General features: G+C 37.2%; 1 protein-coding gene across 1 annotated transcript in view; it reads right to left on the bottom strand.

The window, feature by feature from the left end:
* Nucleotides 1-365: 365 nt before the first annotated feature.
* Nucleotides 366-27,714, bottom strand: part of HOATZ (HOATZ cilia and flagella associated protein) — a 52,619-nt gene continuing 25,270 nt past the window's right edge. Inside the window, exons 6-8 of the mRNA XM_037065551.1 lie at nucleotides 3,421-3,480; nucleotides 2,807-2,859; nucleotides 366-789 (exon numbers count right to left, since the gene is read on the bottom strand). Coding sequence (XP_036921446.1) covers nucleotides 735-789; nucleotides 2,807-2,859; nucleotides 3,421-3,480 — 168 coding nt within the window. The 3' untranslated portion in view covers nucleotides 366-734. The remainder of the gene's footprint in view (nucleotides 790-2,806; nucleotides 2,860-3,420; nucleotides 3,481-27,714) is intronic.

The raw sequence follows: 27,714 nt of genomic DNA, 5'->3' as shown, positions 1-27,714 counted from the left end.
AGTGGAGGTTATGTCTAGGAGTTTCAGGTGGAGGCCAAGCAACGTGAACAGTGGTCATAAATAGAGCTGTGAGCACTGGAGCAGAGTGTACAATTCTGAGCAAGGATGCCGGCTGGACAACGCAGAAGGGATACATGCTTAACCTTCTCTTCTCCAATATATGCCAAAGGGAGGGAGGGAGGTTGGCACCGGGTTGAACGTGTGTGTAAGACATAGGAGTGCTAAGGCAGCTCTTCGCAGAACTAGAAACAATTCATCTCTGACTTCAGACAAGTTCCGGAAACTAAAGAAAACAAATTTTGGAAAACAGATTTTTTCTTTAACAGAAGGAAGACTTTCTAGGACTGCCTTTTCATTCTTATTGCTTTTATTGGTGGTGTACACATTGGGAGGCATAAAGCCAAGTATGGGCTTTATTGTTTATCCAATATTCATAATACAGATCCAATATTCATAATACAGATCAAATCTAGCAATCCTGAAAATAACAAATGAAGATAAGGTAAGTAGGAGTTTGAGACTGTGAAAGATGAGAGATAGTTACTATTGTGTGCTGTCAAATACAGTAGTTCCCAACAAATAACATAGATAAAGTATTCAATAACTGGTAAGGTTCCTAGAAGTCTGCATACTTAACTTTTATTTCCCCGCCTATTTTAACTGATGGCCCCAATGAACCTGATGTAAGAGCAGGTTGTTTCAAAAGTGAAGATCAAAGTAAGCCATCCATCAGATTAGTTCAAGGCTTTGACTTCTTCTTGTTCTTTATTTGACTCTGGAATCACTTTCCTGTTGGCAGTAACATGAGTCAGTTCCAAAACACAGAACCCTGTAGTTGTGAACTCAAAGTAGCAGGAAAACAGCTTTTAAAAGTTTCTACAATAAAGATTTGCTGCTTTAGATTCTGACTATGCATTAGATTTTGCAACCAAGTATAAACTTATGTGCAACAGACATGGTTATTCTACTGCAAGGTGTTACTTGAAGGGCATGGGAGAAGAACTCCTAACCTGAAATGTGTTTTGCTCACCCAAGAGTCAAAGTTGGGAGATTTCATTATTGGTGATTGATTTCTTTGGGTTGCCCATTGTTCCCTCTAGTCAGCCCTCTTTACAACACGAATATTCCTGGGGCTGATAATAAACACATTGCTACTCAAATCTTACTCTGTGCATACTTTCTAGTTCTGACAGAAGGGGACTTGGATTATCTTAAGGTCTGTTGGAGAAGGTATACCAAGGGTGTATCTGTGTACCTGTGGGGTTTGGGCAGACAGGAAAGAATGGAGGGAGGAAAAAGAGGGTGATAATTTTTACAATGCGTCTAAAATATTTCAAAATTTAAAAAAAGTTTATATACTAACATACTGTATACAATACCACTTTCTAAATTAACTAATATCACATATTTTAAAATGATTTTTTATTACAAATATTTTCTGAATCTTTACATGCAGGCAGTGTGCGAGGCACTTTGGATGACCCCGTTTCTCATGGAGCTCACAATACCATCATAGACAAATAAGAGATATGTGACAAGTTAAATAACAACTCAAGAGATAATAAGAGTAGAATAATTATAAAATATGAGCCTAAAGCAGAGCTTGATCAATTGCCAAAAGTTGATACAGTATAAGAAGCTCAGAGGAAGAAGATATCACAGTGAAATGGGATGAAAATCAAGGCTTCAGGACAGAGGAGGGAGAATTAGCAAGCGGATACACAAAAGAAATTAAGAATTTAAATCATTAAGGGAGTTATCTGTTCAAGCTGTGAAATAATGTTTTATTCTTAGATAGACCCTCATGGATAGTAGCAGAAATATTCTGATCAGTCCTGCAAAACTATGCACAGAAATCAAAGGCTCCCAGAGATACCTGTGGATGATATGCAAGCAGCAGTCTTCACGCATTATTTGAACCAGATATAAGTGAATCTTCTGATAGAACTAGTTTTGCATCATCCTTAGAAGTGAAATTTAACCATCTGGCTAAAATGAGAGTGATTAAGTTGCTGAACAGTATATAAAAGATATAGCCAGGTGATTGAATGATCTTTTCATTTCCTTCAAAGTTTTAAAAATTAGGGTAGACATATTAATTTTTCCGTAATAACATCTGATAACATTAGAGGGAGTCAGTCTCAATGTCAATGAGATAACAAAAATTACTTTCTGTTCTTCCCTGAAGGTAGTATTCAAATAAATACTTGTCAAATTAATGTTGAGTTAGCCACATTCGTTTTCAGTCACAATATAAAAACTGAGATTTTATAGTTAATGATTAACCAGCAGTGGTTGGTTTCCTTTGAACTCCTCTGACCTATGTGCCTGGTCCTGCTCTAACATTATTCCAGGGATAAGACTATTCACCCATCACTGTGAGGGGAAAGCCCTTGCTACATGAATTTAGATTGAACAGCTCTACATGTGCCACTGGTGATCTCAGCATCGACCACCTAGAAGGCCTGCTGATTCCCCAAAGATGGTGGGGTTAGGTGTGGGGAGGGGAGAGGAGAGCTGAGGGGCAAGAACAGGTGACTACAATAACCCAGGTCCAGAAAGGAGGGGAAGAGAATGGGTACACAGATACAAGGCTGATTTACTTTCCTGTTTATACCAATTTATGCTTGCATATATCATGGGCTTTAATGTAAATGAGGGGAAACTTTATTTGAGGCAAGAAATCCCTGAATCAGTGGCATGGTTTTTAGAAATTTGAGTGTAGAGGGCAAAATGAGTAAGAAAAAGAAATGCTTCTTTATGGGAAAAATAGAACAGTGAGAATATTTGACAGAAGTATACTTACTTTGCTTTGTGTACTTTGGTCTTTGGCTTGTGAGGAAGGGAGACAAGTTCTTTCTAAACAAAACAAAAAATCAAAAAGCAATTGTTTTACTTCTTGCACTGACTGAAATTTAATAGAAAAAAATTTGAGGTAAAATTATCACAGAATCTGTATGGATTAGCTTCTTCCATCTGGAGATGGTGAGGTCAGAAATGTTCCAGATTAGGGATTTGGGTTCATTCAGGAGAGTGTGTTTGTACATTCATAAGTTTACAGGGTGCTCTTATTGTTTTTATTAAGTTTGTTTTCTTCATTTAGCATTTGTCTTTGCATGATCTAAATAAGAACAATCATGGTAAAACAAACATTAGCACTGCAGTGACCCCTGTTAGTACAGAACAGCTTCACACTGGGTGGTAACAGACTCACTGACAATAATGCCAGCAGATCTGGCACACTCTGGAGATGGCTCTGGTTTACCAAGGATTGCCAAGTTATCTGACGTCTACACTCTGCCCCCTCTGGTATGTAAGTGGCTCTGGGCCATGTGTGTCTAGATTTAAGGGGTCGACCTCTGAGAATTTGCCCCACCCCCAGCAGAGAGATTTATCCAAGTGCCTCACTACCAGTCTCACCGAGATCCTTTCTTCTCTTTGTTTTCTCAAGAGTTGGAGAATCTCATCTCTCCTTTTAGCCTGTTTAAAGGGGGAAGAAAAGCGGGTGAGTCTTTTACTCATTAATAAAGTTTTATGTCCACCAAGAATAGAATTTTTTCCATTTTTATTCTTGTATGTTGGGACTGAATTTAAAAATATTTTTTCCATGATAGATTTACACTTTTAATTTTGTAACACAATGCAGTTTTTATTTGAGAGGATGCTGATCTGCAAAATATTTTGATTTTGATCCCAAATAAAAGGGGGTTTCTTATGTATCTAATAATTAGCTTTTATTAAGACTTTAATACATGAACTATGCTAAGAACTTTATATATATTTTCATTATTTTCTTATAATAACTCATAAGTGTGATGACTATTATCCAATTTTACACATGAGGAATCTGAAGCTTACTGGGGATAAATAGCTTACCCAAGCTATTAAGTGCAGAATGGGATTTGATACCAGCTGTATTTGACAATGACGCCTAAGCTATTGACCACCACACTAAATTTCCGTTAAATGGAAATTGTATCCTGGGCCCTGGCTGGTGTAGCTCAGTGGATTGAGTGCTGGCCTGTGAGCCAGAGGATCACAGTTCAATTCCCAGTCAGGGCACATGCCTGGGTTGCAGGCTGGTTCCCTGCAGGCAACTCCCAGCAGGGGACGCACGAAAGGCAACCATACATTGATGTTTCTCTCCCTCTCCTTCCCCTCTAAAGATAAATAAATAAATAAAATCTTTAAAATAAAATAAAATGCTTAAATGAAAAAAAAAGAAATTGTATCCTTAGTAAGATACAAAATCAGTGAGCTCAAACAACATGCTGCCCCCTAAGTTCATGATCACAGGGCTCACTCTAGTAGCTTACATATGAAACAGTCTTATTCTCTCATCTCTCACGTCTTAGATATTGAGACATGTACATTCTCAGGTAAATTCTCCTAAGTGTAAAAAACCAATTTAATACAATCATGAAGATTTGTTAAGATATAGACTATATAAAAAGAGGCAAATATAGGTGTAAGTTATTTTTCATAGAATCCAGTTATATTAAGTTTCAGAGATAGCCAGACAGAGACCTCATCTGGAGAATTAGAGAACAAAAGAAAAACTGGAGAACCTGGCAAATAAAACTTGTAGCTTCAAATGACCAAATAAAATGAAAGAAGCTCTCTTTAGATGAAGGCTGGAAGAAAGAGGATTCCAGTCCAGATGGTAGCGAAGGTTATGTGGTATTCACATCCCCTCACAACACCGTCAGAATACAACTAAACTACAACAACCATCATTCAGAACTGCCTGAAATCTGGCTGAATGGAAGTCCTACAACTAAAGATGTAAAGAAGCCTCATGAGACTAGCAGGAGGAATGGAGACACAAAATGGGCTGGTTCCACACCCAGTGTGGTGGTTAACAATCAGGAGGGATATCTAGGCTGCTAGGACCTCCTGAGGATCAAGGGTTCTCAGCCCTTGATCAAGCCCCATAGCCCAAGGGTTCCAATGTCAGGAAGAGAAGTTCCCGTAACTTCTGGCTGTGATAACGAGTGAGGAATAAGGCTAAGTGAGTTGGAGGTTTTCTGGAATCCCAGGTATCCCTCTTAAAAGGCCACCACAAGGACTTACTTGGACTCTCTCCAAGTCATTGCACTGGGACAGCAGCTTGAAAGGCACCTGGGATACATAGGAATGAACCAAAGTGTCTGGCATCAGGAACAGAGCTGGAGGGGCAGCTTTCTCCTAGACAGAAGTGCTAGCAGAGGCCATTGTTTCTTTTCTGAGCCTGCCCTCCCCCCCCCACACACACAGACAGCAGGCAGGTACCAAAATTGATTCCCTAGCAACCTGGCTATGCTGTTCACCCAGCCCTGGCAATTCCCTGACACCCTGCCCCACCCTACCCAAGGTGTTTCCTGTAGCTTTTCCATACAAATGGCCTGTCACAATTCATCCTTCAGACTTTTCTGAAGTTTCTCCAATAAGCAACATCTGACCCCAGCATGTCCTATGCCTCTTGCTAAGTGGCTCCAGGCCCAACACTACCAGCATCCAGCCTTGCTCTCAGCTTGGTCTCTCCTGCACACCTCCAAGCCCAGCACAAGTAGTAGCTATCTGCAGATTGCTTTGTAGCTTATACTGGTGGCTCCAGGCAAACCACAGGTGGTAGTTGATCTTGGCCTATGCCTTCTGGGAGGCCCCAGAGCCAGTGCACCTGGTGGACATCTTCAGACTATGTTGATGCACCATACAACTATATCCACAAGTGACAAACACAAGGGGCAGAGTCAGTGGGCACCAGAACTCCACTGAAATAAGTATTGTTCCACTAGGCAGGTTCTGGGACAGCTGATCCTCCCTGGTGGTCTCAGCCAGTCCTTACAGCCAATCAGTCTGCAATTAAATACTTTTCCTTAATGTGCCAACAGCAATCAAGGCTCAACTACAATAAAAGGGTGTACACAGCCTTCATGGGGGTTGGTGGCATAACTGGAGGGCCCAGCTCGGATGAATGGTGAGGCTGTGCCACTGGACCCTGCAGGATACATACTACATGAAGCCATTCTACTAAGCCTGGGAAGTGTAGCAGCTCTACTTAGTACATAGAAAGAAACACAAGGAAGGTGCCAAAATGAGGGCACATAAACACGTGTCCTAAATGAAAGAACAGAACAAACTTCCAGGGAAAGGACTAAACAAAATGGAGACAAACAATCTACTAGATGCAGAGTTTAAAACACTGGTTATAAGGATGCTCAGAGAACTAAGGGCAAGAGTAGATGAACTTAGAGAGAACTCCAAGCACAAAAAAGGACATGAAAACCATAAAAATATCCAGTCAGAAGTGAAAAATACAATAACTGAAATGAAGAATAATTTACAAGTAATCAATAATAAAGAAGGTGAAAACAAGTTTAAATCAGTGAGTGATTTGAATATCAGTATGCAAGCGCCCCAACCCTCCCTCCCCCCCAAAAAAGAGAGAGAGAGAGAGAGAGAGAGAGAGGGAGAATAAAAANAGCGCCCCAACCCTCCCTCCCCCCCCAAAAAAGAGAGAGAGAGAGAGAGAGAGAGAGAGAGAGGGAGAATAAAAAAATGAAGATAGTGTAAGAAGCCTCTGAAACAACTTCAAGCATATCAACATTCACATCATGGGGGTACCAGAAGGGAAAGAGAAAGAACAAGGAATTGAAAACTTGTTTAAAAAATAATGACAGAAAACTTCCCTAACTTGGTGAAGGAAATAGACATACAAGTCCAGGAAGTGCAGAGTCCCAAACAAGATGAACCTAAAGAGGCCCACACCAAGACATATCATAATTTAAATGACAAAGGTTAAAAACAAAGAGAGATTCTTAAAAACAGCAAGAGAAAAGCAGTTAGGTATCTACAAGGGAGCTCCCATATGACTGTGAGTTGATTTTTCACAGAAACTTTGCAGGCCAGAAGGGATTGGCAAGAAATATTCAAAATGATGAAAAGCAAGGACCTATAACCAAGATTCTCTATTCAGCAAGGCTATCATTAGAATTGAAGGGCAGATAAAAAGCCTCCCAAATAAGAAAAACCTAAAGGAGTTCATCATCACCAAACCAATAAGTATTATATGAAATGTTCAAGGGTCTTCTATAAGAAGAAAAAAAAAGGTCAAAAGTATGAACAATAAAATGACAATAAATAAATATCTATCAATAATTGAATATAAAAAAACAAAACAAGCAGAACAGAAACAGACTCACAGATACAGGGGACATTTTGATGGTTGCAAGAGGGGAGGAGGGTTAGGGGTTGGGGGAAAAAGGTGAAGGGATTAAAAGGTACAAATTGGTAGTAACAGAATAGACATGGGGTTGTAAAATATAGCACAGGGAATATAGTCAATGATATTCTAATAACTACATATGGTGTCAAATGGGTATGAGGTTTATTGGGATGATCACTTAGTAAGTTATATAACATCTAATCACTGGCATGTATAACCTAAAACTAATATAACATTGTACATCAACTGTAATTGAAAAATAAAGAAATGATTTTAAAAAGACTAGAAGCAAAAAATAACTGAGCATAGAGATTTGTCATAACCAGGTAAAAATTGTAATTCATTCATTGGTTCCTTCAAATTTATTGAACACGGAACTATTTTCTCAGGGTTGCTGTAACAATGTATCAAACTGGGTGGCTTAAACAATGTATTTGTTGTCTCACAGTTCTGGAGGCTAGAAGTCCAAAACCAAGGTGTTGGCTGGGCCACACCCCCTCTGAAACCTGTGGGGGAATCCTTCCTTAGCTCTCCCTAGCTTCTGGTGGTTTGCTGGCAGTCCATGGCATTCCTTGCCTTGCAGTGGTGTAACTCCAATCCCTGCCTTCATGGTCACATCGCTTTCTTCCTGTGTGTTTCTGTCTTCACAGGGCCGCCTTTTTGGGATACCAGTCATATTGAATTAGTGGCCCACCCTACTCCAGTATTAACTTTTTACCTCATTTTATCTACAACTTCTAAAAAAGGCCACATTTTGAGGTACCAGGGGTTGGTAATTCAACACAACTTTTTTCAATGTCACAGTACTGGGCAAAGGCTGAACAAAACACAATTCCTTATTGCACACTTGTGGAAAAAAAGCAAATAGTTCCAAAGTGCTATGATTCAGTTAGTATAGAGTGCAATTAGAGAACTGAAGAGGGACCCGTAATTTCAGACTGTCAGAGGAACTCAGGGAAGATGTCCCACAGGAGGTGATGTCCAAGCTTGGACCTGAAAAGTGGTGGTCACCAGATAACAATGGAGACAAGATAGAAAAAAAAGAGCTTTTTTTTAAAAAAAATATTTTATTGATTATACCATTACAATTGTCTCATTCCCCGCCTTCACTCCCCTCCACCCTGCACACCCCTCCCCCACCATTCCCCCTTCCGTTCATGTCCATATGTCACAAGTTCTTTAGATTCTGTATTTCCCATACTATTCCTGCCTCCCCCACTGTCTATTTTCTAGCTATCATCTATGCTACTTATTCTCTGTTCCTTCTCCCCCCTTCTCCTCCTCCCACTCCCCTGTTGCTAACCCTCCATGTGATCTCCATTTCTATGGTTCCACTCCTGATCTAGCTGTCCTCTTGGTTTGCTTTTGTTTTAGGTGTGGTTGTTGATAACTGTGAGTTTGCTGTCCTTTCACTGTTCAAGAAAGAGCTTTTGAGGCACAAGGAACAGGGCGTGCAAAGCCCCAGAAGCTGCTGCATTGCTAAGTGGTTCCTCAAGGTGAATCTTCAGTCCAGATTCCTGCAAGAGAATCTTCACCTGTCAGTCATGCTCTGAGACACCGGAGAGGAGGAGCCCATGCAAGGGCAGGAGTAATCAGCAGCCAGACCGAAATACTGGTGCTTTGGCTTTGCATCATTCTGCTCAAGTTGTCTTAATCTGATCTTTTATGAGCCTACAAAGTTTTTATTTTATTTATTTTGGGACAAGATTTCTACTTTTTATTTGAATATTATACATCACATATCATAGTTATTGAAAGAAAATAAACTCAGGGTATTTTTAAAACTAAGTTAAATTTCATAATACCTGTCAGCTTGCTATGGATTGAATAAAATAATGTCTGTAGATTAAGACCTGGGTTATTTTCAATGTTCGTATTAAGTGTTAGTTTCATTTCCAACTTTCCCATTGCACATGTACTCAGAATCAATTGCTCCCATACAATGATTACACAGCACTTTATATCTTTATTATGGTATCGATCTTGCTTTCCCTGCTTTATCTCATAGTTGCTACTGTGTCTCTTTCAGAGTCTTATTTACCTTCTTATGCTTCCTCAGCGCTTAGCAGTGCCTTGTATGTTATATTCAATGATTTTTTTGTTGAATTAAATTTGAATTGATTGAGTCATGATGTCTGAATGAAATCATTACGCTGTCTAATACACAGTTGTTAGCCTGAGGAAAAAAAAGTTTTCAAAAGTGATATTAAACAGGGGCAAGTTTAATTCTTACAATCCCTGTGAACAAAACCACATGATCATTTCCCATGCAGCCATAGGCAAGTTATGTTGTTATTGAGCTTCTAATATCAAAGTAGGCAAATATTTAGTTATGAGATTCTAAAATAAGAATAAAAAGTGCATTCATTTTTTATTTTTATTTCAGGTCCTTTTTTATTATAATGGATTTTAGTAACTAATAACTTTTATAATATAGTACAGTGCACCAGAAACAAAGCTTTCGAATATGATTTGATTTCTGTTTCTGGACATGATTCCTGGGAATGAACAACAAAACTACCATAAACAACTGTGTCATTGCCCACTAGTATAAGAAATCTCTGCCAGAATAACTAAATACACTCATTGGTAAAAGAAACATCCTTAAAATTACCTTATTATTAGGGATAAATAATTTACTTGTTAATTTCATAACAACAAAAGAATTCTCATTCCTAATCATAGTGTTTTCATTGTGTTCATTAGTGGAATTTTATAAGATATTTTAATGTATTAATTTAAAAAATAATACAAAACAGAGGTGAGGATTTATAGTTATAATATTTTAATATTGAATATTTCTCATTATATTTATATACTATTTTTGAAAAAAGTAAATTATCTAATAAAAGTTGATTCCAGGAAGATAGAATATGATAATTTATAAATTCAGTGTCTCCTAGAATAATAATGAACTTTAGTGTTACTTCTAGAGTTAAATTGCTTAGTTCTCTATTTCTGTCTATTCAAAGCCAAACAGCTGGGGTGGACACATAGATCACTGAAGCCAAATCCATCTGGGTTTGACTCCCAGTTCTGCTGTGCGATCAATGGCAGGCAGTCTCTTCACTATTCCTCCTGGCTTCTCCCTCCCTCCCTCCCACTGGAATCACTAACCCAAGGGTTAGAAGTTGTTAGAAGTTGATCTTGGGTAAATCAAAGAACTATTTCTCTGAATTTTGGGCCTCTCATCTATAAGAAAAGTTGTGAAAACTGGAGGTAACACAAACATTGCTTAACATAATGCATGGCATGTGGTGGATAGTAAATGATGGCTATTATACTGTGGCGACAATGGCGGTGAAAGAAAATTTTTCTTTTAATGCTTTCAAACTGTGGAAGAGGGGGAAAAGGAGAAAAGGATGAATTGCCACCTCCTTTATACAGGCATGGAGGATTTCTGATGATTCAACCTTCGACCTGTGGGTGAATTGGTGAATAGAGTTTGAAGGAAAAAGGAGAAAAAAGAAGTGATATCTAAGACATTATTTGCCCTGAATTATGTAGTGAAAATTCCTCTGTTCACAAATTCTCCTGTGTATCATAAACTTTTTCCTCAAAATCTTCAGGTATAAAATAAGCTCTTAATACACACAAGACTAAAAGAAAGGCCCTTTTTTCTTAAGACTTGGTTCTCATATAAAAAATGTATTTCTTCCTTGTGTTACGGTTGACATTTTTTTTGACTAAAACATTCATCAAAAATAGTATATGGTAGTGTTTGTTTCTCTGATTACCTATTATATCACCAAAAGAAATTTTATTTGATTTCTTTGATTCTTTGATTGCCATAGTTTAAAAGCTAATTCACTAAATTTAATCTTAAAATATCTTACAGCAGTATTGAATTGATTCTAAAATTAGCTCTTTGCTTAGTTACCTGGCAACCATCCCAATACTTAGGATCTAGAAACTCTTGAAACCAGTATGACATAGTAGTTAAGCACCTTGGCTCCATTGTCAGACACACCCAGGTTCAAACTGTCATTTTAGTTTAGATGTCAGATCTTGAAAAAGCCACTTACATATTTCTGCTTCAGTTTCTGGACTGTAACAGAGGTAATTTAATGCTTCTCCAACAAAGTTTTTCTGAGAGTTAAATGACAATATGAGTAAAGGGCTTGTAGTTTATATGCTATATAGTTTTCAAAAATAATATATAGTGAAGGGAGCAGATAGTCTGAAAGCAAAAAACATGATGAAAACAGACTAACAAGCACTGGGGGGAAATATATTAATTCAAACAGGAAATTTTGAAAATTCTTTATTCCTTTCATTGAATATAAATATAATACATGCTCCTGGCAGAGACACCAGGGAATGTGAAAGAGAGCACATGTAAGAAGATAATATTTACACAAGCCTATTGCCGAATCTTAGTATAAGTTTAAAATCTTATAACATGTAAAAATTTTAGAACCTTAGAGAAGCTCCAAAATAAAAAAATCTAAGGATTTAAAAATAGTGAATCAAAGGGAGAAAGCTAGCAAAGCAGTGGGCTGGTTTAGTTATCATAATACAAAAAACATGCCCAGTGATGAAAAGATATCAGTCCAATTAAAAATAATTGAAGATATGGAGGTTGGGATGAATGTAAAGGTGATTAAAGCTGCTGATAAACTTGGCCTGCCTGGGGTGGAGGTATACAGCGTAGGACAGTTGAATAGTATCACTTTGAGGATGCCAACACAAAAATAGCTGTGTGTAAACTTAATTTAGTAGAAGATAGGGACTTTTTTCTGACCTCAGTGTAGAAACAAAAAACAGATAATTGAAGAAGACTTCATATATTTGAAAATTAAGAAGCATACTTTAAAAATACAATAAAAATTAACTATAGAAAATAAATAAAACAAACACAAATAGAAAAAATAAAATAACTTCTCTCAAAAAAGGCACTTAAAAATAATTAATTAATTCATGAGATACATTTTAAGTCAAAATATAAATGTATAAATACTTAAAATGGAATAAAAATGAAATCACTATGTAGCTTATCAGATGCAACTAAAATAATACTTTGAGAGAGATATATAGAAGAGATAGATCCACTAAGATGGAGGTGTAGGTAGAAACACTGTGCCTTCTCCCACAACCAAGTTTGAATACAACAAAGGTTTAGTAAACAAAGACACAGCCAAAGAACAGAAAACTGAACTATACAGAAGTCCGACAACAATGAACTCGTTGTTGGGACCAGTAAGAGGGGCGGAGCCAGCAGTGGAGCATGGTTGGGCAGGAAGGATCCCCCAAACCAGGCGACCCAGGCGACCCAGGCATGTGGACCCAGTGAGGGTTCGGGGCAGGCTGAGTGCGGTCAAACATTCTGGCGCAGATAAACCAGCAGAGGTGTGAACAGTGAGATGGACCGCAGGGGCCCCGGCAGCAGGAGGAGGCAGACGGGACTGCCATTGATTTCCTTTGACCCCGCCCCCACATACAGCATCACAACCCAGCAACTGAGTTGCCCCGCCCTGGTGAACACCTAGGGCTCCGCTCCTCATACATAACAGGCACATACAGACCAAAACATTATGGCTCAAGAAGAACTCAAAGCCCCAGAGCCAACAACTCTAAGCGACGGAGAAATAGTGAACCTCTCAGATGCACAGTTCAAAATACTGGTGATCAGGATGCTCACAGAACTGGTTGATTATAGTCACAAATTAGAGGAACATATGAAGGCTAAACTAATTGAAATGAAGGGAAATGCACAGGAAACCAATAGTGACGGAAAGGAAACTGGGCCTCAAATCAAGGAAGTGGACCAGAAGGAAGAAAGAAACAACCAAATAGAAAAGAATGAAGAAACAAGAATTTGAAAAAATGAGGAGAGGCTTAGGAACCTCCAGGACATCTTTTAAACATTCTAACATCTGAATCATAGGGGCACCAGAGGGGAAGAGGAAGAGCAATAAGAAATAGTGAACAAATAATGAAAGAGAACTTCCCCATTCTGACTAAGGAAATAGACTTCCAGGAAGTCCAGGAAGCTCAGAGAGTCCCAAAGAAGTTGGACCCAAGAAAGTACACACCAAGGCACATCATAATTACATTGTCCAAGACTAAAATGGAGGAGAGAATCCTAGAAGCAGCAAGAGATAAGGGGACAGTCCCCTACAAAGGAGTTCCCATCAGACTGTCAGCAGATTTCTCAAAAGAGACCTACCTTACAGGCAAGAAGGGGCCGGAAAGAAGTATTCCAAGTCATGAAATCCAAAGACCTACAGCCAAGATTGTTCTATCCAACAAAGTTTTCATTTAGAATGAAAGGACAATAAAGTGCTTCTCAGATAAGGTCAAATTCAAGGAGTTCATCATCACCAAGCCCTTATTATATGAAATGCTAAAGGGACTTATATAAGAAAAAGAAGATGAAAAATATGAACAGTGAAAGGACAGCAAACTCACAGATATTAACAACCACGCCTAAAACAAAAGCAAACCAAGAGGACAGCTAGATCAGGAGTGGAACCATAGAAATGAAGAACACATGGAGGGTTAGCAACAGGGGAGTGGGAAGAGGAGAAGGGGGGAGAAGGTACAGAAAATAGCATAGATGGTAGGTAGAAAATAGATAGAGGGAGGGCAAGAATAATAGGGGAAATATAGAATCTAATGAACTTGAGACATGTGGTCATAAACTAAAGGGGGGGAATGGTGGGGGAGGGGGTGTGCAGGGTGGAGGAGTATGAAGGGGGGGAATAGAACAACAAGTGTAATGGTGTAATCAATAAAATATATTTAAAAAAAGAAAAGAGATAAAATGGAAAATTAAGAAACAAGTAAACAGAGAAGAAAGTTAGAAGGAAAATAAGAACTAACCAAATATTGAAGGGAGAAGTAATAAAAATTAGTAACAAATGATATAAAAGACAAAAACATGGTAGAGGATGATAAAACTAAATGCTGGCTTTTTTGAAAAGAATCTTAAAATAGCTAATCCATTGGCATAGTTACTTAAGAAAAGAAGATGCAAATGATTAGAAATGTAAACGGGTAATAACTAGAGCTAGAGCAGAGATTAAAAAGTGATTAAAAACACTATAAATTCTTTATACCAAATAAACTTGAGAATGTAGGTAAATGACAAATTTTTAGAAAAAAAAACTTAACAAACTATTTCAAGAAATACAAAACAGTTCCGGTCAAGATGGCAGAATAGGTAAACACAGCACTCACATCCTCTCATGACCACATCAAAATTACAACTGAACTATAGAACCACCATCATTGAGAACCACCTGAAGTCTATCTAGCTGAGCAGAAGTCCTATAACTAAGGTTATACAGAAGAAGCCACATGGAGTCTTTAGGAAGGGTGGAGACGCAGAATGGACTGGTCCCACACCCATGCATGACAGAAATCAGGAGGGATGTCTTGACTGCAGAGTCCCCTCTGAGATCAAGGGCTCTCATCCCCACACAAGGCTGCCCAGCCCAGGGTTTTGGTGCCCTGAAGAAAAGACCCCAGAGGTTTTGGCTGTAAAAACCAGCAGGGATTGTGGCTGAGTGAGACAGAGGGCTTTGGAGTCCCAGGCATTCCTTTTAAAAGGCCTGGCAAATAGACTTAGGCTAACTTGCTCTAAGCTCCAGCATTGCGGTAGCAACTGGAAAGGCTCTAGGGACATATGTGGAGGAACTGAATTATCTGGCTTTGGGACAAGAGCTTGGGGGCAGCTTTCTGTGAAACAAAAGTGCTGGCAGAGGCAATTGTTCCTTTTCTGAGGTCCCCCACCCTCTACAGGACCAGCAGGTACATGCCATATTTGAGTCTTGATCAGTCTGGCTCACAGTTTGCCCTGCTCTGAGACCACCTCCCACCCTCAACTTGTGGACTCAGTTAAGCTGCTTTCAGTGGCTTTTCCATACATAACAAATGGCCTATCTAGTAGGCTCATGCTTTAGAGTTTTCTAAAATCTCTCAAACAAGTAGCATCTGGCCTCAGTGTGCCACATACCTTAGTCTAAATGGTCTCAAGTCAGACATTAGCAGCAGCTGGCCTTGGCTCACAGGTTGGCCTCACCTGGGCACCTCAGTGATAACCATCTGCAAATCACTTTGTAGCTCACGCTGGTTGGCTCAGGACAGGGCACAGGCAGCAGCTGAGTTTGGCCTGTACCATTCAGGAGGTCAGACAGCTAGTGCACCTAGTGGACAGCTTCAGGCCATGCTGAACTACCACCCATCCATCTCTATGACCATCACACTGAAGGGACAGATTCAGCAGGCACTGGAACCCTGCTGAAGTTGGTCTGCTATATGGGGTGGGCCTCTGCATAGCACCTTCTCTGCTGTGTCTCAGCCAGTCCTCGAAGTCAATTGGCCTGGAGGCAGGGCAGTCAATCCCTCCCTTTGATGTTCCAACAGTAATCAAAGCTCAACTACAATAGGAGGGTGCCCACAGCCCATATGGGGGTGGTGCCTCTGGAGTTTCTGTTGGGAGGCTGCAATACTGAGTCCCATAGGACACCTACTACATTAGGCCACTCTACCAAGACTGGAAGATGTAGCAGCTCTACATGATACATAGAAACTAATACAGGGTGGCAGTCAAAATGAGGAGACAAGGAAACATGGCCCAAATGAAAGAAGAGAAGAAAACTCCAGAAACAGAACTAAATGAAATGGAGACAAGCAACATACCAGATTCAGAATTCAAAATACTGGTTGAAAGGATGTTCAGCAAACTTAGGGGAAGAATAGATCAGCTCACTGAGAGCTTGAACAAAGAGCTAGGAAACATAAAAAAGGACCAGTCAGAAATAAAGAATGCAATAATTGAAATGAAAATACACTAGAAGAAATTAGCAGTAGATTAGAGAAGGCAGAAGATTTAATCAGCAATTGGGAAGATGAGGTACCAAAAAATGCCCAATCAGAACAACAAAAAGAAAAAAAAAAAAGCAATGAGGATAGTTTAAGAGACCTCTGAGACAACTTCAAACACACCAACATTTGCATATCATGGGGGAGCTGGAAGGAAAAGAGAGAGTGAGCAAGGAATTGAAAACCTATTTGAAAAAATGATAGAACATGTCCTTAACCTGGTGAAGGAAATAGGCACACAAGTCTAGGAAGTGCAGAGAGTTCCAAAAAGATAGAGTCAAAGAGGCCTACAGCAAGACACCCTGTTATTAAAACAGCAAAGTGTAGAGACAAAGAGGGATTCTTAAAAGCAGCAAGAGAAAAGCAGTTAGGTACCAGCAAGCGAGCTCCCATAAAGACTGTTAGCTAATTTCTCAACAGAAACTTCACAGGCCAGAAAGGATTGGCAAGAAATATTCAAAGTGATGGAAAGTAGGGTCCTACAACCAAGATTACTCTATTCAGCAAGGTTATTATTTAGAATCAAAAAAGAGATAAAGACCTTCTCACACAACAAAAAGCTAAAGAAGTTCACAATCAAATCAGTATTCCAAGAAATGTTAAAGGGTCTTCTTCAAAAAGAAGAAAAAAAACCCAAAGAAAAATATGGATAATGCAATGGCAATAAATACATATCTATCAACAATTACTTTAAATAGAAATGGATTAAATGCTCCAATCAAAAGGCATAAGGTATATGAGTGAATAAGAAAACAAGACCCATACATGTGTTCTCTACAAGAAACTCACTTCAGATTTAACGATACACATGGACTGAAAATAAAGGGATGGAATAAGACAGTTTATGAAAATAAAAATAAAAAAAGGGGGGCTGGAGTAGCACTACTTATGCCAGGCAAAATAGACTTTAAAACAAAGACTGTAACAAGAGACAAATAAGACCCAGCAATTCCACTCTGGTTATTTATGTTTAGAAACCCAAAACACTAAATTGAGAAGACATATGTTCATTGTAGCATTATTTAAAGTGGGCAAATTATGGAAGCAACTTAAATGCCTATTAACAGACAAATGAATAAAAAAGATGTGGTACATATTTGCAATGAAATATTACTCAGCAATAAAAAATGAAAACTTTCCATTTGTGACAACAAAGACAAACTCTATGTTTTCACTTATCTGAGGAATCTAAAGAACAAAAATAAGTGAACAAACAAAAACGGAAACAGGCTCATAGATACAGAGAATATTTTGATGGTTGTCAGAGGGGTGGAGGATTTGAGGGTCTGGGTAAAAATGGTGAATGGATTAAAAAACACAAATTGGCATTTACAACCTAGTCATGGGGATGTGAGTACAGTATAGGGAATAGAGTCAGTCACGCTGTAGTGGCTAAGGTGCCAGACAGGTGCTGAATGTATTGGGGTGACCACTGCATTGGCTGCATGGATGTTTGTTCACCAGGTTGTACACCTGAAACTAACATAGTATTGTACATCAACTGTTACTGAAAAATAAAAAATATTTAAAAAACAAACAAAAAAACCCAGGCCCATCCATTTACTCAAACCCCAAAACAAAATAAATAAGCAAACCAGACCTATAGTACTTATGAAGATTAGGGTCATATTTATCATTTCAATTTTAGTCACCATTTACCACATCAATTGAGTTTGCTTTGGATTGAGTTGGGTCGACTTGCTGTATAATTTACCACTTTTCATAGTGCTTCAGCTTCAGTAGGTTAGCTTCTATATTGGAGTCTTTTTCTAAGTTTTTAAGAACTATTTCAAAGGATGTGTATAGTTAAAAATATTTCTTTCCCAGTTGATTTTTGATAGGATTCTGTTTGACAACCACTGATCCAGACCTTCAGCATCATTCACATTCACCTCTTAATCTAAAGAGAAGCATTACAATAAATTTAATTACTTTTATTTACTTGCAAGTGTTAAATCAACTTTGGCCACACATTTTTGATCCATGGTTGAAATTGTAAAATATATCTTCAGTGGTAATTTTTCTTTTTGCAGTTGATTAATAAAGAGGAGTAAGGGAAAATATCATGAGAGCCTCTTTAACAGTATGAACAAACCAATCTTGACTGTCTCTTTTCACAGGATGTGGATACTTGTCTGACTATGACTATGCCTCCAGTAATCTACACATCACCCTTCAAAATTTACCGCTTTAGTCAAAGCATTTCATTTAACATTAAAACTTATTTTGTACATACTAAATTTTATTTTTCAATTATGGGTGAAAAAAGAGGGAAAGCAAAGAAGGTAAAAAAAATTTCATTGAGTAACTGCTAGATATCAGAATAGTGTGAGGAATTATTTATTTAATCCTCCTAACACAGTGAGGTAGATGATATTACTACTTTACAGATAGAATGAACTCAACTACATACAAATTAACAACTTTCCTGAAGGTCTCTTAACCAACTACTAACTTCTCAGTTCTGTTTGACTCCATATCTTATGCTTCTTTTACTGTTCTACCTCAAACACACATTAGAGAGTCTGTACACCTAACATACACACATACTGACAGAGTGGTTTCTTCATTTTGAAAATGAAGAACTAATTAGGATTAACTATGATGAAGAAGATAGAGTCTCTGTTCTCACACAAAAACTTATAGTAGAAAATGTATACTATGGGAATACACAGCAGGGGTAGCTAATCCAGTTTAGGACCAGTTTTGTTCAGTGTTAATTTGCTTATTTTATGGTATCATGTAACATTTTGCAAAAGAAACTTAACGGGTAAAGAATAGTCCTCAGCAAAATATTATAAAACTAAATTCAGCAATAAATTAAAAAGGTCGTACACCATGATCAAGTGGGTTTTTTTCCTGGAATAATCAAGTGGGATTTATTTCTGGGATGCAAAGTTTGTTCATTATTTGCAAATCAATTAATATGATGTACCACATAAACAAAGTGAAGGGTAAAAAATCATATGATCATATGAATAGATGAAGAAAAAGCATTTGACAAAATCCAGGTCCATTTATGATAAAAACTCTCAGAGAAGTAGAAATAGAGGGAAGATACCTCAATACAATACAGGCCATACATAACAAATCCACAGCTGATGAAAGGTTAAAGGCGTTTTCCTTAAGATCAGGAACAAGACAAGGATGTTGACTTTTAACACTTCTATTCAACATAGTACAGGACATTCTAGACACAGAAATCAGGTAAGAAATAAAATACATCTAACAAAATGGAAAGGAAGAGGTAAAACTGTCTTTAGTTGTAGATGATGTGATACTATATCTAAAGAACCATAAAGATTCCACAATAAACTATTAAAACTGACAAATGAATTCAGCAAAGTAGCATGATATAAAATTAATATTCAAAAATTGGTTGCATTTTATATACCAGTAATGAACTCTCAGAAAGAGAAATTAAGAAATCAACCCCATTTACAAGTGCATTGAAAATACTCAGGAATAAATTTAACCAAGGAGGTAAGAGACTGGTACTTGGGAAAAAATAAGACACTGAATAAAGAAATTGAAGAAGATACAATTAATGGAAGCATATAACTTGCTCATGGATGGGAAGAAATAACATTGTTAAAATGTCCATGGTACCCAAAACAATTTATATATTCAATGCAATCACTATCAAAATACCAATGGCATTTTTCATAGAACTAGAATAAACAATTCTAAGATTTATCCTGAATAGCCAAAGCAATCTTTTTTTTCTTTTTTCCATAAATTACTGCCAAAACAATCTTGAGGAAGAAGAACAGAGTTTGAAGATTCATGCTACCTATTATCTAACTATACTATAAGACTGTAGTAATCAACACAGCATGGCACCTACATAAAAAACAGGTACTTAGATTAATGGAACAAAATACAACCCTCTATGGTCAATTAATCTATGACAAAGAGTAAAGAAATATAAAGGGGCAAAGACAGTCTATTCAATAAATGGTGTTGGAAAAAATTGGATATATATATGCAAAAAATGAAACTTGACCACTTCCTTATGCCATATAAAAGAATAAACTCAAAATGGATTAAAGACTTAAATGTAAGATCTGAAACTGCAATACTAGAAAAAAATATGGACAGCAAATTATTTGAAATTGCACTTAGTAATATTTTTTTTGATATGCCTCCTTAGGCAAGGGAAACAAAAGAAAATATAAACAAATTTGACTATATCAAACTAAAAAATTTTTGCATAGCAAAGGAAGCCATTAACAAACCAAAAAGACAACCTATTGAATTGAAGATATTTACTAATGATATATCCAGTAAGGATATACCAAAATATATAAAGAACTCACAAAATTCACACCAAAACAAACAAACAAGCAAACAAACAAACCCCCCCAAACAAGTGATTAAAAAATGAGCAGAGGACCTAAATAGACAAATCTCCAAAGAGGACATACACAGGGTCAATAAATGTATGAAAGATGCTCAATGTCACTAACTATCAGAGAGCACACATTGATACCACAGTGAGATGCCATCTCACACCTGTCAGAATGACTATCATCAATAAAGCAATAAACAAGTGTTGGCAAGAATACGGAGAAAAGGGAATTCTTGTGCTCTATTAGCGAGATGGCAAATTGGTGCAGCAACTATGGAAAACACTATGGAGGATCCTCAAAAACTAAAAATGGAACTACCATATAACCCAGCAGTCCCACTCCTGGGTATTTATCTGAAGAAAACCAAAATGCTAATTTGAAAAAATATATGCATCCCTTTGTTCATTGCAGCATTATTTACAATAGCCAGGATATGGAAGCAACCCAAGTGCCCATCGATAGACAAAGGTACCAGGCTAAATGAAGTAAGTCAGACAGAAAAAGACAAATACCACATAATTTCACTTACATGTGTAATCTAAGAAATAAAATAAACAAACAAAACAGAAAAAAACATATAGATACAGAGAACAAACTGATGGTTGCCAGATGAGAGGGGATCTTGGGGGCTGGGTGAAAAAGGTGAGGGGATTAAAGAGTGCAAATTGGCAATTACAGAATAGCCATAGGGATGTAAACTACAGCATAGGGAATATAGTCACTAACATTGTAATAATGATGTATGGCGTGAGGTGGGCACTAGACTTACTGGGGGGATCACCTCATAAGTTATATAAATGTCTAATCAGTATGTGGTAGTGAGATGATTATAATATTGAATGTCAATTGTAATAGAAAAATATAAATATTAAAAATGAGTAAAGAATACTTGAATTACACTGGTACTTACAAACTGATGAGCTTTCCAAGATCTTATTTAATGTAAACTAAATACCTATGATAGGACTTTTGACTACCAATTAACTATAAAATGGGAATTACATTCTAAATTTAGAAAATTACCTAAGAAGAATCAAGGTTCTATGGTTTTACAGAGGTTGAGAACATTATCTGATACTTTTTTGTTGAGATCCCTGAATTTTAATTTTAAATCTATGTCAATGATTGGGAGTTAAATGTCCCATAAAAATCAAGAATTTTAGTTCTTGTTCTACAGAGTCTTAATTCTTAGGAGGTTCAATTTCTACTCTATGTTACAAATGCAATCATAAGGAAGGTGAGATTTTTTCTTGGCTTATGGTAAAGCTATGTACTAGTAAAAACTCTCACTTTGGGCTTGATTCCAAAAGGTAGTATGCACATCTTAGCTTGTTGACTCTGATAAGAGAATGCTTCAACTATGACTACATTTTATGAATTTACTGCCATCCCCTGTGTATACTAATTGAAATCTGCTATGTAGATTCTATAATTTCCATTTAGTAAATGTATAGCTATTATAATAAGACACAGAACTGTTCAACCTCAACTTATCTGCAATGTACTTTAAAAGATAGCCTGAATAATAAAATAAGTAAAAACATATTCTATAGCAGTAATCTGATTTTTAGAAGGTAAACCTAACCAGTCCATCTATCAGTATAGATGAAAGATGTTAGAGGAGCATTAATCAGAGAGAAGAAGAATGCTAACTTGCAGGAAAAAAATGCATATCTAAGCACCTTTCCATTCTTCCTGGAAATTGCTTGATCCTGGCTCATTTCCCAGATTTGACATATAATTTTCATTTAAAAAATGACAGCTTACTAAAGTGAGAAAAATGCATTAGTCATTACATAAAAGAGAGGTGGTAGATTTTTCTTAAATGTAGGTTTCAGTAAAATATGAATTTATTTGTTTTGAAGAAGAAAATATGTATTCTCTTGGTTCTTTTACATATTTTTTTTTTACTTCTGTTACATACAGTTAATGGAAAACCAATAATAATTACTCAAAGAATGTAGGTCTTCTTTTAAAACATTTACATAAAACAAATGCATCACACAGAAAAGGGAAACAACAAAATAAAAAGACAACCCACAGAATGGGAGAACATATTCACTGATACATCTGATAAGGGGTCAATATTCAATATTCACAAAGAACTTAGGAAACTCAACACCAAAAAACAAACAATCCAGTTAAAAAGTGGCCAAAAGACCCAAATAGACATTTCTCCAAAGAAGACACGGCCAATAGACATATGAAAAGATGCTCAACATCACTAATCATCAGGGGAATGCAAATTAAAATTACAATGAGATATAATCTCACAACTGTCAGAATGGCCATCATCAATAAATCAACAAAGAACAAATGCTGATAGGGATGTAGAGGAAGGGGAACCCTTTTGCACTGTTGGTATGAATGCAGATTGGTGCAGCCACTGTGGAAAACAGTATGGAGATACCTCAAAAAATTAAAAATGAATCTGCCTTGTGACTCAGCAATCCCACTTTTGGGAATATAACTAAAGGAACCCAAAACATCAATTTGAAAGAACATAAGCACCCCTATGTCCATTGCAGCATTATTTACAGTTATCAAAACATGGAAGCAGCCCAAATGTCCATCAGTAGATGAGTGCATAAAACAACTATGGGACATTTACATGATGAAATTCACTTGGCCATATAAAAAAGAAAATTTTAACCCTTACAACATTATGGATAGATCTGGAGAACATTATGCTAAGTGAAATAAGCCAGTCAGAGAAAGACAAATACCATATAATTTCACTCGTATGTGGAATCTGATGAATGGAACAAACAAGCAAAACAGACAGACTCATAGATGGAGAGCAGATGACGGCTGGTGGAGGTAGGGGGAGGTTAGGGGATAGAGGGATTGAGCAAAAAGGAAAAAAGGCTGATGTACATGGACAACAGTGTGGTGATTGCTGGGGGAGGCAGGTAGAAGGGGACTAAATGGTAATGGAAAAAATACAATAAAGATTAAACTTCACAAAAAGAAATGTGTGAAAGTAAAAGTATGTGATTTTAAAAACTGCTTTAATGTTGCTTTAAAAGTCACTTATTTTTTTTAAAGCAATAAGTGAGATATGAATTTTAACATGGAGAAAAACGTGAACATAAGATGAGCATTACACAGGACAGTGGCCATGAAAGTTGGAATCTGCTCAGGAGTATGGAACAACTCATCTGCTGAATCAACTAGCCCTGAAAATAGATGGTGCTGGAGCGTCGGGCCCATACCCATCCATTGCCGGCAGTTGCTGGTGCGAGAGTATTGCTGATGAACATAGATACTAAAATCCTTAACAAAATATTGGCAAACCATATCCAGCGATACATTAAAAAGATCATACACCACGACCAAGTGGGATTCATCCCAGGATGCAAGGATGGTACAATATTTGTAAGTCAATAAATGTAATACATCACATAAACAAAAGCAAGACAAAAATCACATGATCATATCAATAGATGTGGAAAAAGCATTTGATAAGGTACAATACCCATTTATGATAAAAACACTCAGCAAAGTGGGAATAGAGGGAGCATTCCTCAACATAATAAAGGCCGTATATGAGAGACCTACAGCCAACATCATACTCATTGGACAAAAACTAAAATCTTTTCCACTAAGATCAGGAACAAGACAAGGTTCTCCACTTTCACTACTTTTATTCAACATAGTATTAGAAGTTTTAGCCACAGCAAATTGGACAAGAAGAGGAAATAAAAGGCATCCAAATTGAAAAGGAGGAAACAAACCTGTCATAGCTTGCATATGACGTGATGATGTACATAAAAAATTCTATAGACTCTGCCAAAAATCTGCTCGACCTAATAAATGAATTTGGCAAAACAATGGGATACAAATTCAATATCCAGAAATCAAAGACATTCTTGTATACCAACAATGAAACAGCAGAAGTAGAAATCAAGAAAAAAACCCCATTTGGTATAGCAAAAAGAAAAATAAAATATCTGGGAATAAACTTAACCAAGCAGGTAAAAGACCTGTATACAGAAAACTATACAACATTGAAGAAGGAAATCAAGGCAGACATAAACAAATGGAAACATATACTGTGTTCATGGATTGGAAGGATTAACATCATCAAAATGTCCATACTACCCAAAGCAATTTACAGATTGAATGCAATACCTATTAAAGTACCAATGACATATTTCACAGACATAGAACAAACACTTTAAAAATCCATATGGAACCATAAAAGACCCCGAATAGCAGCTGCAATGTTAAGAAAGAAGAACAAAGTAGGAGGGATCATAATACCTGATACCAAACTGTATCAGGTATTATAAGTCCACTGTAATCAAAACAGCCTGGTACTGGATTAAAAACAGACAGATGAATAGAACAGAACAGATAGCCCAGAAATAAACCCAAGTCTCTATGGTCAATTAACTTTCGACAAAGGGGGCATCAACATAAAATGGAGTACAAATAGCCTCTTCAACAAATGATGTTGGGAGAACTGGACAGCTACATGCGAAAAAATGTGAAATTTGATCACCAACTTACACCATAGACAAAGATAAATTCAAGGTGGATAAAAAATTTAAATATAAGTTGTAACACCATTAAAGTGCTAGAGGAGAACATAGGCCAGAAAATCTCAGATATTTCACATAGTAGTATTTTCACTGATATGTCCCCTAGAGCAAGGGACATAAAGGAAAGAATAAACAAATATCTCATCAAAATAAAAAGCTTCTGCATGGCTAAAGAAAACAGTATTAAAATAAAAAGACAACCAACTGTATAAGAAAACATATTTGCCAATGATACCACAGACAAGGGTTTAATCTCCAAAATATATAAAGAACTCACATGACTCTACTCTAAGAAGACAAGCAACCCAATTAAAAAATGGGCAAAGGACTTGAACAGACACTTCTCCAAGGAGGACATACAGAGGGTCCTGAGACTTATGAAAAGATGCTCAATATCACCAGCTATCAGAGAGATGCAAATTAAAACCACAATGAGATACCACTTTACACTGGTCAGAATGGCCATCATAAGCAAAGCAACAAACAACAAGTGTTGGAGAGGATGTGGAGAAAAGGGAACCCTAGTGCACTATTGGTGGGATTGCAGACTGCAGCAACTACTATGGAAAACAGTATGGAATTTCCTCAGAAAACTAAAAATGGATCTGCCTTTTGACATAGCAATTCCACCACTGGGATTATACCCTAAAAATCCTGAAACACTAATTCAAAAGAACCCATGCACCCCAATGTTCATAGCAGCACAATTTACAATAGCCAAGTGCTGGAAGCAACCTAGGTGCCCATCAGTAAATGAATGGATCAAAAAACTATTGTACATTTACATGATAGAATACTGTGCGACAGAAAGAAAAATGACCCTGTATCCTAATTACCATAACAAGGTTTCTTTTACATGCTGTTGAAACTTGTCATCATGACCTTAAATTCCTAACTATTGCCTTTTCCTGGTATCATTTCCATAAAAGAACATATAATGCGCATCTGCTGTGACTTTATTCCGTGACCTACGGACTGTGTTTTCACTCCTGTTTGTTGCTTGCACATCCTTTTGTACAACTGACTACATGTCTGTTCAGTACTTATGAATCTCTGAGGCCTCTGGGCCTTGGTCAGTCCTATCTCGAACTCCAACAAAAATGAGTACCTCACATGCCATCTGAACAGGACTATCATGCAGGATCCTTGTCCAGACAAGTTAAATCATCCATTTACTTATTTGTAAGCACTTATTAGATAGGTTAGGAGATCATCTACAATCTGTCAGGCTCTGTGATTATAAAGTAAAAGAAGTAATGATCCCTTTACTTAAAGAATGTAGAGCTTGCCCCAGCTGGCGTAGCTCAGTGGATTCAGCGCAGGCCTGTGAATCAATGATAGCTGTTCGATTCCCAGTCAGGGCACATGCCTGGGTTGCAGGCCAGTTCCCAGCAGGGGACACATAAGAGGCAACCATACATTGATGTTTCTCTCCCTCTCTCCTTCCCTTCCCCTTTAAAGTTAAGTAAATAAAAAATCTTAAAAAAAAGAATGTAGAGCTTCCAGGACAAATATAGTAACTACACCACAGCACCCTGTCAGGATTTTGACAGGGTAATGCACGGAGTCCTAGAGAAGCACAAAGGAAGGGGCCTTCACTGGGGAGTATGTGAAGGTGAGAAAACACTTGAATGTGAAAACTGAATAGTTTTTAAGTAAAAGTAGGCATTAGATAAGTGGGAAGGATGGGAGAAAGGCATTTCCAGGTAGAAGAAAAATGGGAGGCTCAATGTCACAGAGGTATGAAACACCTTGGTGGGTTCTTAGAACTATAGGGGGTTATAGTGTGAATTGCACTTAAAGCGGGGGTGGTGAATGAGGCTGGGGAGGTGTGTTGGGAAGCAGACAGTGAAAGACTTTGTATATTAAACTGCAGTTTAACCAATTGTAGTACAGTCAGTCCTCATTCGCAGTAGCTATGGTTTAAAAAGTTGCTGCCAACATCGAATGAGCAAATACTGAGCTAATGATCCTAGGTTCCTGTCTGCTTTTCATCACATTTCATCAATGGATCAATACATAACTTTGTTTTATGTGTGTTCATATTTAAGACACCTTATTTAAAATACATTGTTGATCCATCAATATTGAACTTGTGGCCAGCATCCCTTATAACTATGTCTGAACAAAGCTTATCTAATACATATATTTTCCCATTAGACATCACAATTTCTTGCAGTTTGGAACAATAGACAGCATTTCAGCACTTGAAGACTTTTTTAAAAGAGTAAAATAATTTTTTAAAAAGCTAAGAACATGGCACTAAATAAACTGCAAAAAGGAAACCTGTTTGTAGTAAAAGAGATAAAACAAGATGGCAGAGCATCATCACCTCATTCATCCTCAGCTAGAAATGTGTGATTTGGGCCACTCTAAATCCTCACTGTTTGTGAATGTTCATCATTGACCGTGAGAGCACCATGAGTATGGATTTTGATGTTACAAATAAATTGTAGGTAGTAAGTGAATGTGCAAATTTTACCAACATGGTGGCTTAGGGAAATGGTAAGATCTCAAAAGTAAAAAAAAAAAAAAAAAAAAAAAACAACAAAAAAACAAATGACTGCATCACCTCAGGTTCTGAGAGCATTCCTGAGCCCACTTTATGTGACTAACATGACTTATCACAAAAAATGATAAAATGATGAAGTAAATATAGACACATAAGTTGTTTGACTTAACTAACTGGCTACACTGTAACTTGCCCATGATTTTTCATCTTGCTTGTGATAGAGACAAAGGGAAAAAAGAACATTATATTTTGGATTTCAGGTATGTC

Source organism: Sturnira hondurensis, unplaced genomic scaffold (assembly GCF_014824575.4).
Source record: "Sturnira hondurensis isolate 20B ecotype Veracruz unplaced genomic scaffold, ASM1482457v3 Scaffold0015793, whole genome shotgun sequence".
Lineage (NCBI taxonomy): Eukaryota > Metazoa > Chordata > Mammalia > Chiroptera > Phyllostomidae > Sturnira > Sturnira hondurensis.
This window is presented reverse-complemented; position numbering and strand designations above follow the sequence as displayed.